Source organism: Xyrauchen texanus, chromosome 32 (genome assembly GCF_025860055.1).
Source record: "Xyrauchen texanus isolate HMW12.3.18 chromosome 32, RBS_HiC_50CHRs, whole genome shotgun sequence".
In the NCBI taxonomy this organism is placed as follows: Eukaryota; Metazoa; Chordata; class Actinopteri; order Cypriniformes; family Catostomidae; genus Xyrauchen; species Xyrauchen texanus.
In genome coordinates this window covers 31388062-31404493 of record NC_068307.1, presented here as the reverse complement: position 1 = coordinate 31404493, position 16432 = coordinate 31388062, and the positions used below count along the sequence as shown (strand labels likewise).

General features: G+C 41.9%; 2 protein-coding genes across 4 annotated transcripts in view; one reads left to right on the top strand and one right to left on the bottom strand.

Moving 5' to 3' along the window:
- The window catches only part of LOC127625863 (tudor domain-containing protein 3-like), a 636076-nt gene that overhangs the window by 108393 nt on the left and 511251 nt on the right, over nucleotides 1-16432 (top strand). The gene's annotated exons all lie outside the window — the stretch shown is intronic.
- Nucleotides 1-16432, bottom strand: part of LOC127625859 (echinoderm microtubule-associated protein-like 6) — a 63892-nt gene that overhangs the window by 13740 nt on the left and 33720 nt on the right. For all 3 annotated transcript variants that reach the window (XM_052101275.1, XM_052101277.1, XM_052101276.1), the window contains exons 16-29: nucleotides 14796-14889; nucleotides 14587-14687; nucleotides 11473-11675; nucleotides 10931-11042; nucleotides 10678-10805; nucleotides 7739-7880; nucleotides 7496-7648; nucleotides 5393-5524; nucleotides 4851-4939; nucleotides 4599-4766; nucleotides 4199-4400; nucleotides 3955-4081; nucleotides 2943-3021; nucleotides 2717-2846 (exon numbers count right to left, since the gene is read on the bottom strand). In XM_052101275.1, coding sequence (XP_051957235.1) covers nucleotides 2717-2846; nucleotides 2943-3021; nucleotides 3955-4081; nucleotides 4199-4400; nucleotides 4599-4766; nucleotides 4851-4939; nucleotides 5393-5524; nucleotides 7496-7648; nucleotides 7739-7880; nucleotides 10678-10805; nucleotides 10931-11042; nucleotides 11473-11675; nucleotides 14587-14687; nucleotides 14796-14889 — 1860 coding nt within the window. The remainder of the gene's footprint in view (nucleotides 1-2716; nucleotides 2847-2942; nucleotides 3022-3954; nucleotides 4082-4198; nucleotides 4401-4598; nucleotides 4767-4850; nucleotides 4940-5392; nucleotides 5525-7495; nucleotides 7649-7738; nucleotides 7881-10677; nucleotides 10806-10930; nucleotides 11043-11472; nucleotides 11676-14586; nucleotides 14688-14795; nucleotides 14890-16432) is intronic.

The window sequence follows — 16432 nt, the reverse complement described above, 5'->3', positions numbered from 1 at the left end:
TAATTTATCATGTAATTGTTCAGCAGGTTTAAGGTCCTGCACCCCATCTGCTGTGTGGCACACTCACACCCATGGCCAGGCGTTGTGAAGAGTTACAAGGGCGGTACCCCTCCTCCCCATCATTGACCGGTCCTATGGTGGGTATGCGTTGCAAGGTAAGTGCTTTAAGGTTCCCCTTAGCACAGCCACGAGCTCGGGACTCGAGGCTGCCACGAGGCCTGCCATGATTGTCCCCTTGGTGCCCCTCGCCCGGAGCTTGGAGGTGTCGCTAGCGCTCTCCTAACAGTCGCGATGGCTGGCCAGGACCATCCGACTCGGCTATGCGTTTCAGTTCGCCAGGCACCCACCCAGGTTCAGCGCCATCCGCTTCACCTCGGTGAAGGGCGAGAATGCCGCCGCCCTGCGCGCAGAGATCGTGAACCTTCTGCAGAAGCCTGTCCCTCCAGCCAAGATGAAGAAAGAGTTCTACATCCCTTACTTTATCGTGCCAAAGAAAGGCAATGGGTTGCAGCCAATCTTGGAACTGCGAGTTCTAATTCGGGCCTTGCACAGACTCCCGTTCAAGATGCTGATGCAGAAATGCATTTTGGTGTGTGTCTGGCATCAAGATTGTTTTGTGGAGGTAGACCTGAAGGACGAGTACTTCCATGTCTCGGTTTTACCTCAGCACAGGCCCTTTCTGCGTTTCGCCTCTGCACGCCAGGTGCACCAGTACAAGGTCCAAAAGTACAAAAGTCGCAGAGGCAGTGGAAGTGGGCATTCGCATCCTCAATTATCTCAATGATTGGCTGATTCTAGCCCACTCTCAAGATCTGTTGTGTGCACAGGGACTTAGTGCTCGAGCACCTCAGCCAGTTGGGGCTTCGGGCCAACTGGGAAAAGAGCAAGCTCTCCTTGGTTCAGAGTATCTCTTTCTCAAGATGGAGTTAGACTCAGTCTCTATAATAGCGCGCCTCACGAGCAAGCCCACAGTCGGTGCTGAACTGCCTGAAGCTGTTAAGGCGGAGAACGAGCCCCTAGAGTCAGCTGAGCTAAAGGCGGTCTCACTGAAGGCTGCCCTCCTGACTGCGCTCACGTCCACCATGAGGGTGGTGGATCTGCAGGTGTTCTCTGTCAGCGACACCTGCCTGGAGTTCGGTCCGGAGTACTCTCATGTGGTCTTGAGACCCCGACTGGGCTATGTGTCCAAAGTTTCCACGACCCGTTTTAGGGATCAAGTGGTTAGCCTACATGTGCTGCCCTGGGAGTAGGCAGACCCAGCCTTATCATTGCTGAGTCCGTAGTGCTTTGCGCATCTACTTGGATTGCACGCAAAGCTTTAGATGCTCTGAGCAGCTCTTTGTCTGCTTTGGTGGACAGCGGAAAGGGAATGCTGTCTCCAAACAGAGGCTTGCCCACTGGATCGTGGATGCCATCGCATTGGCACACCAGGCGCAGGGCGTGCCCACCCCTTTGGGATTACGAGCACACTCCACGAGGAGTGTGGCGTCCTCTTGGGCACTAGCTAATGGCACCTCTCTAGCAGACATCTGCATTGCAGCAGGCTGGGCAACACCCAATACCTTTGCTAGATTTTATAATCTACGGTTTGATCCAGTGCGTTGTCAGGTACGAACAGGTAAGTATGCGGGGCAGCTGGCTGGGCATACCGGTTGCGTGCAGCGCCTTTCCCCTCCATGAGGGGAAGACATGCGTTTTCCCCCATGCAAGTCCATGAGATGGTGGACCCTGCATGTCCTTTCTCCCTAGCCCTGTGTCTGGCGATTTCAGTGGAGGAATTCATAGCCAGGCCCAGTACGTGTGCTATTATGTCCTGTACTCTGGTAGGTGCTCCACATGCGCTGGTTACCTGTGGTAACCCCCTGTGATGTATTTTCTGCGGTATGGTTTCCTTATCGGTAGATCCGCGTCTCCCTTGGGCATAACTTCCTCTGCCACCGGTCGCCACGTTTGTAGAGCTCCTCCCCTCAGGGTAGGATGTGGTCTACATGGTTTTGTTTCCTCCTGAGAAAGAACACCTACACCGACGTGTATACAAATGTTTGGCCCCAGCCTAAAAAACATTTCACTCAGTGGGGGAGAAAAAAGAGAGAAAAGACTGCGGCTGGCACAGCCTGTTCCCATAGTAGATACCGTTTTATTTGAACCTTTAAAAGTTAGTTTGTCATATAATTAGTCAAATATTTTACATGGAATAGTTGTACATATACAAGTATAATTGTAATATCATTGTTTGAATATTCTACATAAAAGATATGTATTTGTACTTGTTAATTTGAATTTGCAATGTTAATATTGTTTATAATTTATCAAATACAGTACATGGAATATTTTCACTTTTAAAAATGTATTTGTCATATATTGAATCTTTTTTTATTGAATCTTTGAAAGAGTTTTGTTTGAGACACTTAGTAGCAAGTAAACAAGGCATTCTTGAAAAGAACAGTGTATTCTACTTTGCTCAGAGTTTCCTCTGATTTCAGGTTCACCCAACACTTAATGTGATGTAAAAATTGGAAATTTGCATAGGCTTAACATGTCCATCACAGTCTATTCCTATCTAAGTGGGCAGTTCTTGGCCACAATATAATGCAATGTCGACCAGATTTTATTCTGAGAGTAAAGAGTCTGATTACACTAGACTAGAATCAGATAGGATTAAAGGCCCTCAGTGCTGATTGTGAATCAGTGTTTAAATGTAAAGTAATAAGTGTACCAGCAGAGAGGTTTTGAATAACAGCAGCAGCAGCGGTGTGGAAGATGATGTCAGCTCCATCATTGAGGTAGTGAAGGTTGTTTCGACAGTCAAAGCCCCTGTAGCCAAAAACATGATCTAAAGACAGCTCCTACAAACAAACACACAGAGGTTGGGACATTACATTTCCACATGGAAAATAATCAAGAAAGCCTAGTATTTTATTAAGGTCATAACCCCGGCTGACCTCTACGAGTTTCTTCTTCTTTGTAATGTTGTTCTTCACCAGTTTCTCAGGTAATGGTGCTGCTCGACTCACTGGAGGTCTATAGAACACAAACGTCAATGTTTGAAACACAGTGAACACAGTGAATTAGGCATCTGCAGTTTATGAAGTGAACATTCTGTGAGGATTCTGTTATAAGGCATCATAGGTGCACTTTTAAAAATATAATTGTCATAGCATTGGTCAAATAATCTACATGTAATAGGTGAAATTTTTAAGTTCATTTATCACATAATTATTGAAATACTCTACATGGAATATTTGAACTTTTAAAAGTTAATTTGTCATAACACTTGTAAAATATTGTACATAGAATATTTGTACTTTTATAAAAGTATAATTGGTCAAATATTCTATTCTAATATTTGTACTTATGAAATATAAATTATAACAAATTCTACATGGAATATTTGTACTTTTTAAAATAAAGTTTTCATAATTTTTCAAATACTTTACATAGAATATTTTTACTTTTACTTGAATTTTTAAAGGTTAATTTGTCATAAAATGTATTAAATATTCAACATGGAATATTTGTACTTTTAAAAGTTAATTTGTCATATTATTTGTCAAATATTCAACATGTAATATTTGTTCCATGTTGAATCCTGATGCAAAGGCTGTTCCAAAATGTAGACAATAATATTAGACTGCCTTCCAAGAAACCTTGTTTTGAATGAATTGTAAGGCTATGCATTTGTGATGCTAAACAGAGTATCCTTTTAGTTAGTTTTGTAACATGCTAATGTCAAACTCTACTGGAACGCTACCTTAGGGGCTGTTCACACTGAAAGAGTTATTAAGTCCTTGCTATTTTTTTATTATTTTCCTACGGATGCATTCCACTGTATTTAAGTGTCAAAGCATTCATGGGCTTGCGTATAGCTTATTTTTATCGCATGGACATGTTTAGTGTAAACGACCATTTGGACCATTAGGTTTTGGAACAGAGCTAGAGTGTTTGATTCATTACCTCTCATCCACTGGAATCTCTTTCTGTTGCTGGTGTGGCTTTACACCTGTCATTTGTCTTATACTGACAGCGTAGATCTTCGTCGTGTAGTCCACGTTTTTTTCTCGAGCGATGTCACTGTCATAACCTAAATGCACGCACATAAACATTTCCACAATTTGGTCGACTATCACCAGATCACTCTCACTTAATGGAACTTAATTACATTAAATCGCACTTGCACATACATACAAAATAACGTTACCTCCATCTTCCTCTGCATCTTCATCTGATTCCTCACTGTCTACGGCTTTGCTCTCATGTGGACCGATCCCTTCTCTTGCCCAGATCATGAAGGCTGTGTCGGCTCCTCCCACTGATAGCAGCATTGCATCATCGTTGGACCAACGCACGTTTGTTACATTGGCACTGTGGGCCACATACTTTTTAAACTTGGCAAATTGACCCTGTATTGAATAAAAACAGCAGCGTTGGAACAGTCTTACCTGGGTTTGGAACAACACAAGGGTAAATAAATGATGACATTTAGGTTTTTTTGGGTGAACTATCCCTTTATATCTCAGTCAAACAATGAAATTATTTAGAGACAAGATTCTTTATGCACATGCTTTTATAAATCTGTGTTTGTCACTAAAGCTTCAGACCTTGCAGGGAAAGCTAAAGAGCTTGACAAAGCCGAAGTCGTCTCCGGTAGCCAGTAGCTTCTTGTCTTTGGTAAGTGAAGAGGCGTTGACGAAACTAAGCGTCGGCCAGATGCCCTCACAGGTGGCGCCTAGCACAGATGTCCATGTGGCCCACTCCATCTTCTCAAACTAGAGAAACACAAACAGATTCTCAAACATTTCCGCTATGACAAAACTGGAGTTATTTTGAACCAGTGTGTCTAGTTTTCCTACCTCAGAACTGCTGATGGTTTGCCTTCTTCCTCGTGGGGCTTCAAAAAAGAGCTGCTCTTTGGCACCAGTGTTGACTTGAAGCAGTTTCCCTGCATTCAAATGCATTAAAGAAAATTCTGTTACCTCCTTATACATTAAATTCATCCTTTGCTAAAATGTGGGATTTATTTGTGTACTGTTCTAATGTAATGGCAAATCAGTGTTAATTAACCTTTGATAAGCGCTACAAGAGAGTACATTTCTTCTGGTAAGTAAATCAAATAAAGTTTTTCTCAAATATAAGCAAATAATGCTAAATCATGCCTTTATCGTAGGGACAAAAATATTGTCTCTTTCTTCAATAAATAATTATGCAAAATACAGCGTTACAGCCAATAATATTTATGAGTAATTTTGTGACATTTTTACCCTGCATTTAGATTGACTATACAAATAAAATTATTAATAAAGAACTACAATTAAATGTATTACAAGATGCACACTGACACATTATAAATCACAATATTACACACTAACTTGTGTATTGTGAGCGTGATGCTTACCGCGGACATCCCAGTCCACGTGTGTGATACAGCTGGCTGCTCCTTTACAGATGCCCACTCTCTTACTGGTCAGAACATTATAAATGTCCACAAACGAGTCGTGAGAGGCCACAGCAAGGTATTTTCCAGCATCTTGATACAATAGAAATAAAAAAAATAAGGTTTATTATTATTTATTATTATAAAAGTATATTACCAGCATAACAATTTAAATGAAAAACAAGATTAATTTGAGTATGTCTTAGTAATAGGTATGTCGCTCTTTTGCTTTAATGACATCATGCACTCAAGGATTTGTGAATTAAGGGCATCTTGTGAGATTCAATGGAAGCAAGTTAACATTTTCACTGTCACAAATTTGCTCATTTGACTAGTGACCAAAAAATTGGTTTACTTACAATATTAAAGAAAAAGTTGAATCACAGATTTTCAATGTGGACTTATGAACACCACTATTTACTATATTACGTAAATGTAAGTGCAGCGTAGTTCTAGCGGGAAGACTAGCAGCTGTACATCATCACACCATTAGCTGGGTAATTCCCAGCCAATCGCATGTAAGCCATTGCTTTATAAGTCTGCTCACAATCTATCACATTGCTGTTTCAGTGTGCTAACACGGCAACCTCCTCCACCCCACCACCACCTGTTGAGTCCCGTCCCGCACAGGAGTAGGCTCCTCTCCCCTGCCTCCTATCTACTGCAGGATATGACGGTTCCGAGTACAACTCCCTCGGAAAGCCAGACGGGGCTTATGCCAAAGAGAGAGACATTACTTTTCTGTTTTACATTTATCAAATAAATGTCATAAACTTCACTCAAGCCTGCGTGTCATCCTGATAGAAGTGATTATTACATCTGTCATGTATTCAATATACCAAATTTACAACAACAACAACAACAAAAAATGCTTTCATCTCCTAATCTATTAAATTTAGGTTTTGAAAATGTCTCTTGGCAAAAGAACACATTTGTGAAAAATAACATGCAGCCTTGTCAGTGTGGCATTAGTCAACATTACAATGAAAAAGGATTCAGGTTTACTGTATAAACAACACTTGATCAGGGATGTTAAGTTAAACAAACACTAAGCTTGTAGTATGTCATGTCCACACAGGTGATAAACACTAAAAAGCACAGTGCAGTTTGGCAAAAGAGGGATTTATTTCTGACAAGAGTGTTTTAAACATTACAGTAGTCAAAATCAACGATTGAATGGAGCAGAATACAGATTTAGACTTAACATTATCAGTTAGCTAGTTTGTTGTTTTGTTTTTATAAAATCATGGCAACTTGAATATGATAAAAAAAAACATTAATGTTCATTAAATATATATATTTTTTTAATAATAATAATAATAATAATAATAATAATAATTTCTTCTTCCAAGCCATCGTTCACTAGCCTAAATGTATGCGGTTGTCGGTCGCAAACTGGCCCATATGCATTCAAACGATGAGCTGTCACAGGTGTGTATAACAGCATTAAAAGGTGACTCATCTGTTTAGATTCTTGAGGCAAAACTATCAGTTTCATAATGGATATGTAGAATATGGATCCCACGAACTATAGTCTTGGCTGATCTCTATAGCCAATGTTGTAACAAAAAAATATTTTTTGCATTGGATATATATTAACAAATTATAAAAGTTATTAAAATAATTTGTAAAATTGTAGCATTTGTTTTAAACCCCTTGTGTTTGAGGGTGATATTGTGCAATGATGCCACAATATGCTAACTGTCAAACCTGACCACGGTGTGCAGCTCCCACACCAAAGTATAAACATTCTCACAATGGGGTTAGACTAAGACTTTGATCTGAACTTGAAGTGTGTGGGTATGTGTGTGTGTGTGTGTGTGTGTGTGTGTGTGTGTGTGTGTATACGTGTGTTCTGTATTGTGGCTGATTGATTTATTGATTTTATTTTGATTAATTGCTCTGTGTTATAGTCTTACCAATCACCTCGACTCATCTAATGTTCATTATATGTTCAGGTGGAAATTTTATGAAAAGTCACCAAGCCTTGTACCACTCAAACAGTGACCCAAACAGTGATTAAGGTATAAATATCTAAGATTACCGCCCATGTTTGGTGGTTACCTTGAGAGAACCTGATGTCAGAGATGATCTCTTTCCTGTGATGAAATGTCACCATGTCCTCCAGCGTGTCGGCATTCACCACCAGAAAGCTGCCGTCATTTAAACCCACCGCTAAAGCTTTTCCATCTGGAGTGAAGGTGCAGCATCTACCGCCTATAAAAACATGTGCACACACACGCCATTAAACAAATATTTGGGAAAATTATTTTGAACTGTCTGTATCTCTTGAAATTAAAAATTTACCTTTCTTAAGTTTACGGACAGCCACCATTCGATGATTAGCTGAAAGCTCCCAGATCCGCAGCGTTTTGTCATCGCTCACAGTGGCACAGAGGGGCAGCAGTGGATGAGCAGCCAGACCCCAAACCTCGCCCTCCATATGACCCTAAAACACAAACAAACACACATAAAATGCAATGAACAGATTCTGAGGAACTCAACCTGCTAGAACATACAGTAAAAATGCTTCTATTTTGCATGTCTCTCATTTAAATCAATACCAATTTAAGTGAAAATTTCAATAGATTTAGTTATTTGGCAAATTTTACTAAATATCAGTTCTTTTGATATGCCGTCCAATAAGATTAGATGACTGGAACTGACTGTTGCATAATCCATGTTATCCCAGCATGATTTAAGAATGTTTCAAAGAGCATCTCGCATGCTTCAATGAAAGAAAGAAATCGTCCTGGTTACTTTCGTAACCTCCGTTCCCTGATCGAGGGAACGAGACATTGTGTCGATGTAGTGACACTAGGGGTCGCCCTTGGGATCCCCAAACACCTCTGATCTTTTAGACAAGGCCAATGGGAATTGGCAAGTGGAATTTGCATGCCACTCCCCTGGACATACAGGTATAAAAGGAGCTGGCTTGCAATCACTCATTCAGATTTTGTGCTGAGGAGCTGAGACAAGGTCCCAGCCATTTCAGCGGGTATTTCAGTGTTGTTGCAGGAGAGACACAACATCTTGTTCCCTCCATCAGGAGGTTACGAAAGTAACCAGGACATTCCTCATCAGTCACTCACTCAACGTTGTGTCGATGTAGTGACACTAGGGGTCCTTCTATGCCACATCTAGCTGAACTGTGTTACTTGGACTGGTGGTGCAAGACAGGCAAACCATTGCGTGCATCATAGCCATCACATAACCTCTCCGAATGCTCCAACGACCGTCATACGTTCCCCCGCACCTCAGGGACAAGTCATTCTCAAGGGGAAGACACCACGGAGACCATAGCCAGCCCAAAGGGGAGGCAATTGTGTGGAAATATGTCACATGGTCTTACCGCGTTTTGTCGGCAGTGTCGCATGTGGAGAGTTCCTTTGGTAGGTCCTACCCAGAGGGTAGCGTGACGAGTTGGACAGCGCAAGCCATGCCCCCAAGCTCCGGAGGAGGGGGACCAAGGAGACAATCACATCGGACATGCCGGCAGGTGGGGGATCTGCTTCCTGCTGGGGGTCCTGCATCAATCCCGGGTCAGAAGTACCCTCGTGCAGATCTCTCAGCGCCTTGCCATGGTAAACTTTCAGGAGAGGCATGGCATGCAGGGCGGAGGCGGCCTGTCCAGCGGCACTGTAGGCCTTAGTCGCCAGTGACGACGTAAACCTACAGGCCCTGGACGGGAGTCTCTGGTGGATCCGCCAGGTGGCGGCACTTTTCTGTAACAGGTGCACCACAACCACCTTATCCACCTGGGGAATCGCTGAGTACTCCCTGGCAGCCCCACCGACGAGGATAGTGAGAGCAGTGGAGCTCAGAGATCGGGTCTGGGCAGTGAAAGGTGCCCACCACGACTTTGTGAGCTCCTCATGCACCTCCGGGAACAAAGGGTATATATTCCCTAAAAGAGTAGGCACTGACAGGAAGCGTCTTTTTAAAGATGCCTTTCCGGTTATGTGAAGTTCCTGGTTGCGGTCGTTATCTTTCCACTTCTGACAGTCACGATCGCTGCCTTACGTGTTTGGGATCCAGACACTCTGAGATTTCTTTGGTGGATGGTTCATGTCCGCACTAGGAGGCATGGCCGTGAGCGGAACCAATCATCAAGCATCATGGTTTCCACTCCAGCCCGACGCTCACAGCATGCTGGGTAAGCATGGCCGTTAGCTCGGCGTCAGCCTCAGACTGGGCGACCACACCCGAAGGTGGAAGCCCAGCCGAGTTCTCCACATCAGACTGAAGCAGCCTGCTCTCCAATGCTGCTATCGAGATCTTATCCTCCTCCTGAGCGTCAAATGAGCGGTCGAACCTGCACTGAAGCGGGTCGGCTGACTCATCCCAAAACTCAACCGGGGTGCACAAGCGTGCTGGGGAATGGGAGATCCGTGGGGATTCACCCAGTGGAGTTCCTTCCATTGAAGTCCCCAAATCACCCAACCCCCAAATCACGAGCAGAAGAACCGGGGCAGGGAGCAGCTGGAGTGGCTTTCCCTCTGAGGAAGGAAAGCAGCGATCGCAACGTGGCCATAGTCATGCTCTCGCAGTGCAGACATGAACCATCCACCAAAGATACCTCAGCGTGTTTGGAGCCCAAACATGTAAGTCAGCGATCGTGACTGTCAGAAGTGGAAAGATAACGACCGCAACCAGGAACTGCACATAACTGGAAAGGCATCTTTAAAAAGATGCTTTCTGTCAGTGCCTACTCTTTTAGGGAATATATACTCTTTTAGGGGGAAATATCCTCTTTTAGCACTCAACGCACGCTGTCAAAGCGCCCAGGGGCGTTCCTGCGAGAATCAGTGCAAGAGGGGGAGAAACCGCTGTGATGCGTCATGAAATCCAACAGCCGTGGAGAACGCTTGCTTTCTACAGAGGGGAATGGATTGGCAGTGGAATACATCAACACCGCTCGGCTACGAAGAAAAAATCTGAATGAGTGGTTGCGAGCCAGCTCCTTTTATACCCGTATGTCCGGGGGAGTGGCATTCAAATTCCACTCGCCAATTTCCATTGGCCTTTTCTCAAAGATTAGAGGTGTTTGGGGCTCCCAAGGGTGACCCCTAGTGTCACTACATCGACACAATATCGAGTGAGTCACAGATAGGGAACTGACCATCTATGAATGAGTTAACATGGTCAATGTCCCTAATTTTACGTTTGATAAGTGACCATGAAATAGTGCAGAATGGCTAATATTTTGTATTACATCATAACGTTTCTTTGTTATTTATTCACACCTGTACAAGCAAAGTCATGGGGCCACTCTTATCAATCTCCAGGATCTCTCCGTTCTTGGTGCCCACTAGGATGTGTCCATGTCCTAGAGTGATTGCTCTGATGGAGGGGTTATCTTCAAGCAACAGTCCTGAATACACATGAGAAATTCGAACATTGAACAATTTTTATTTTTGGGTGAACTGTCTTTATAAAGTGCAGATTTCTGCATCAGGAGTAATTTAGACATCAGCTGTTTGTTGGAGTTCAACGTACCCTTTGATGAAGGTGAGAGTGCCGCCCTCTTTATGGCGTACGTCTTCAAACATCTCTCAAACATGTCATCCCAGAGTTCCACGACTCCATCTTTACCACCTGTCACAAAACCCTATAGATCATAACACACAATAAATGACAAAATATGGGTGTTTCTTCGACTTCAAGTCCCAGAGGTTGAGTTGTATTAAAAATAAACAAATTTCAACTTTTGTCTTTTTGTTAAATGAAGTTCTCATTAAAACGGACTAGGAAACTTTTTACCCAGCCTTCACCAAACAATTCTGTCTTCCTTTTTCAGCACATTATTCATAACTAGCATTTGACTAATATGGGGTTTTCAATGGCTGATGCCCACACTGATATCTAGAGAGCAGGATGGCTAATATAAATGCATGTACATTTACTGCTGGAAATAGTTATTTAGCAAATAAAAAATTTAAAAAACTTTACTTTCTAAAAGTCTACAGAAACATCCATTTACAAAAATGCCATTTAAAAGAAAAACAGTTTTAAAGATATTTTCCATGTAAGAAAATCACCTTATCCAAAGAGCACATAGCAAACACGGGGCCATCATGAGCTTTGATGCTCTTTATAAGAGTAGTATCTTTCCAGATGTATACGTCGCCAGTCGTAGCCCCAGAAAACACCAGATCCTCGGAGCGCCCGTAGCAGGCGGACATCATGGTTTCATGCTTACCAACATTTCCAAAAATGCCCCTCTTGAATGTTAATCCTCCACCTGCAATGAGAAATATTTTTCATAACATAATTAATATTGGTTCTGAAGTCTTTAAAGTTGAAGTGTGTAATTTCTGTTCCACTAGCATCACCAAACAGAATTGCAAAAATAATCAATGTTTCAAACATATTCTAAGGAAGAACAAACGTTGAACCAGCAACAGGGGTCATGGGCGCCCAAGGCTCATTGATGCATGTGTGGAGCGAGGACTAGCCCGTCTGGTTCGATCCCACAGAAGAGCTACTGTAGTACAAATGGCTGAAAAACGTAATGCTGGCCATGATAGAAAAGTGTCAGAACACACAGGGCATCGCAGCTTGCTGCGTATGGGGCAGCGTAACCGCAGACCAGTCAGCGTGCCCATGCTGACCCCTGTTCACCGCCGAAAGCACCTACAATGGGCACATGAGCGTCAGAACCGGACCATGGAGAAATGGAAGAAGGGGAATTGGTCTAATGAATCACATTTTAGATCGTGTGGACGGCCGGGTGCATGGTTTAACTGGGGAAGAGATGGCAGCAGGATGCACTATGGGAAGAAGGCAGGCCGGCGGAGGCAGTGTGATGCTCTAGAGGCAAAACTATGTAGAATATGGATCCCCACAAACTATAGTGTTGGCTGATCTCTCAATTTCTAGATATTATCACAAGTTATGCATTTGATATACAGTATATTTACAAATTATAAAAGTTATGTAAATTATTTGTAAAACTGTAGCCCTTGTGTTTGAGGGTGAGATTATGCAACAATACCACAATATGCTTCTAGTCAAACCTGACCACAGTGTGCAGCTCCAACACCAAAGTATACATTTTCTCATAGTAGGGTTAGACTAAGACTTTGATCTGAACTTGAAGTGTGTGTGGGGCGTGTGTACGTGTGTTCCACATTGTGGCTGATTGATTTATTGATTTTTATTTGACAAATTAAAAAAAATTGCTCTGTTATAGTCTCACCCATTCATTTCCTATGGTGGGTCATATTTGACCCAAACCATATGAATGGGGGACTGTTTGATAAAACCAACAAGACTCATCTAACATAGCCCCAAATCTTTTTTGTGTTCAGTTATGAAAAGTCACCAAGCCTTGTACCACTTAGATAAAGAAAACCATTTTTTATTAAGAAAACAAAAATAAAGTGTTAAGATTAAAGGTTGCTTGGGTAGCTCAGCAAGTAAAGACGCTGACTATCACACCTGGAGTTGCAAGTTCGAATCCAGGGCATGCTGAGTGACTCCAGTCAGGCTTCCTAAGCAACCAATTGGTCCAGTTGCTAGGGTGGGTAGAGTCACGTTGGGTTAACCTCCTCATGGTCGCAATAATGTGGTTCTCGCTCTTGGTGGAGCATGTGGTGAATTGTGTGTGGATGCCGTGAAGAATAGCGTGAAGCCTCCACATGCGCTAGGTCTCCGCGTTAAAACACTCAACATGGCACGTGATAAGATGAGCGGATTGATGGTCTCAGATGTGGAGGCAACTGAGATTCGTCCTCCGCCACGCGGATTGAGGCGAGTCACTACGCCACCACGAGGACTTAGAGCGCATTGGGAATTGGGCATTCCAAATTGGGGAGAGAAAAAAAAGAAATTAAATTAAATAAATAAAAACTAAATTATTCAGATCAAAAATGATCTGAACAGTGATGGGCCAAATTATGATGGCTAGACGACTGACATAGAGCATCTCCAAAATGGCAGTGTGATGATCTGTGCGATGTTCTGCTGGGAAACCTTGGGTCCTGGCATTCATGTGGATGTTACATTGACATGTACCACCTACCTAATATTGTTGCAGACCACATACACCCCTTCATGGCAACGGTATTCCCTGATGGCAGTGACCTCTTTCAGCAGGATAATGCACCCTGTCACACTGCAAGGATTGTTCTGGAATGGTTTGAGGAACATGGCAAATAGTTTGTTTTGACTTGTCCTCCAAATTCCCCAGATCTCAATCCAATTGAGCATCTGTGGGATCCATGGAGGCCCCACCTCGCAACTTACAGGACTTAAAGCAGATCTGGGCAACTTAAGGCCCGCGGGCCGGATCCGGCCCCCACATTTCAGTTATCTTGCATTGGGACAAACGCACCTCCACAAGGGTTTAACATCCAAAGGGTTGACAGATAAGATATGCAACACCCCCAATTTGAGATTTATACATGTGCAAAGTGGAAATATTCTGCCTAATGTTATATTTATTTTGTGCAATCTGGCAACCAGGCAGTGTGGCTTTAATTAATGTTTGCACTACAGAGATGAATGATACCTCAAATTTTGTAACTTGTTGAAAAGTGTGATATTAGTTTAAAAAGCAATTACATTTATTTAAAAAAAAAAAAAAAAAACAAAAAAATATATATATATATATATATATAAAACAGGGAACGTTCCAACCAATTTGACTAACATTATTGAAAGGTTTGGAACAAATGTTGTAAATAAAACATTAATGGAACATCCTTATAACGTTATTAGCCTTAAACAACATTCTACTAACGTTAAGAAAACTGGACATTTTCATGTTCCCACAACCACAATGTTCTGTTTGGAAAATGTTTTAAGAACATAAATTTGCTAGCTGGGAAGTGTACACGTGTTTTCTAAAAAACATTTGTTATGTGGTCACAACTGTACACTGAAAGTTTCTGCGTTATTCTTTGAAAGAGCTACAACTTTGTTGCAGGCCAGTCTATTATTGTGGCATTGTCATATTCAGTTACCTGCTCCTAAATGCCACATAATAAGTGACCTGTGGACCAGTTTGTAAGCTATAAAGTGGGTCAGACTTTATAATGACAGTTATAGCAAAATAGTTAACAGCCCAATCCATATTAACATTTTCTCTTGCTCAGTCACTGTGGTAATTTGGGTTACAGTGCATCATGTTTTACTTTAACATCCTTTACCTGTGTGCAGCCAGAACTTGATGTGTTTCATGCCCACCGTGACAAGTTTATCCATGCGGAACGGATTTCCTTTCACCACAAAGATCTTATCTTTGTGTCCTCTACGGCAGAGAGAGAGAGAGAGAGAGAGAGAGAGACCTCCTTGATTGAGCTCATTTTATACATATATACTGATTATTGGATGAAATAGTTGAAAAGGTCTGTTTTACCTGGATTTGGCCAGTTTTTCACCTTTCTTCCAATCCCAGATGACTATACAGTGATCTTCATCGATGCCCACAGACACCAAACTCTTGCCATCCGCTACAGTGGACAAATGAAGACCAGACTGGGATATACACAACTAGTCATAAGTTTGGAGACACATTGTCATTCTTTACTATTACTATTTTCAACATTTTAGAACAATAGTGAAGTTGAAACTTTTCAATAACACAAATAGGAGTAAGAGTGTTGGTGCCAAAACAGCACCAACCTGCATCTCAGAACAGCATCCTAAGATGATATTCTTCTCAGCACAATTGTACAGAGCGTTTACAGAAATACTCAAATCAGCCCATCTGGCAGCAACAATCATCCATGTGATTATCTAATCAACCAATCATGTGGGAGCAGTGCAGTGCATAAAATCATGCAGATACAGGTCAGGAGCTTCAGCTAATGTGTTCACATCAACCATCAGAATGGGGAAAAAATTTGATCTCAGTGATTTGGAGCGTGGCAGGATTGTTGGTGGCAGACGGGCTGAATTGAGTATTTCTGGGATTTTCACACACAACAGTCTCTAGAATTTAAGCAGCAATTACAGGGCCAAGCACACCAACTGCATGTAAGGAAGTATGTTTACACATCACTGATTATAATTTCAAGAAAAGCAGAACATTGCTTATATTACAACACAATTCATAATAACTTTTGACCATTAGATGGCGCTTTCACCAAATGTATGTGGTGCAGTCATGGTGTGGTGACAATGTTTCATGTCAATATGCCAAAGCGTTGCTGAGATCCAGCCTCAGATCCTTTTAGGAGTTTTGCCATCTAATTCCTTGATGTGTTATTCAAAAACACTTGGCTTATACAAAAACCATTTAGTACTTTTTCTCATGAGTATCTCTAGATGATACATAGAATATGTCATGCAAATCGGACGCACGGCCTAGGAAGAGTTTGAAAAAGTAGGCTTTCAATGAAATTCAAAATGGCAGACAGGAAGTATGGCCGACCATGGCAAATTTGGTATCATCGTTCATGGCATGAACCAAGGTAGCTAATGGCACAAGTCTCATGTAATTAAACCAACATTTTTTAAACGTTAGTAATATTTTATTATATAAATTGACCACTAGGTGGTGCTGTTCCCAAACATTTTGAATACCTTCAGGACATGGCTTCAATGACAAATACCAAATTTCATAATTAAGCAATTTAAGACAAAATTTAAAATGCCCAATATGCCTGACATAGAAAAATTGGGTATCATTCAACTTTGTATTCCCCAAGTAATTTAAAGAGACCAAACTATTTAGAAGTTAAAAGTAAAAATAGAAATGTTTCATGTTTTGTGACCACTAGATGGCACTGCGTCGAAACTGTGCAGGTACCCTGAAATCATGCTTGTGTTGACATATACTAAATTTCGTGTGAATTCTCTAAGGCTGCGAAGATCCAGCCTCATGTCCATTTTGGCGTGCTTGCCGTCAAATTTGTTGATGTAGTGTAAGAAAACAAATGAGTCTATCATCATGAATTCCACAACTTTTGGTCATGAGTGTCTCTAGATAAACTTGCTAAATTTTGAGCGAGTTCGAAATTCGAAATGGTGGAAAATCTAGTGGGTGGAGCT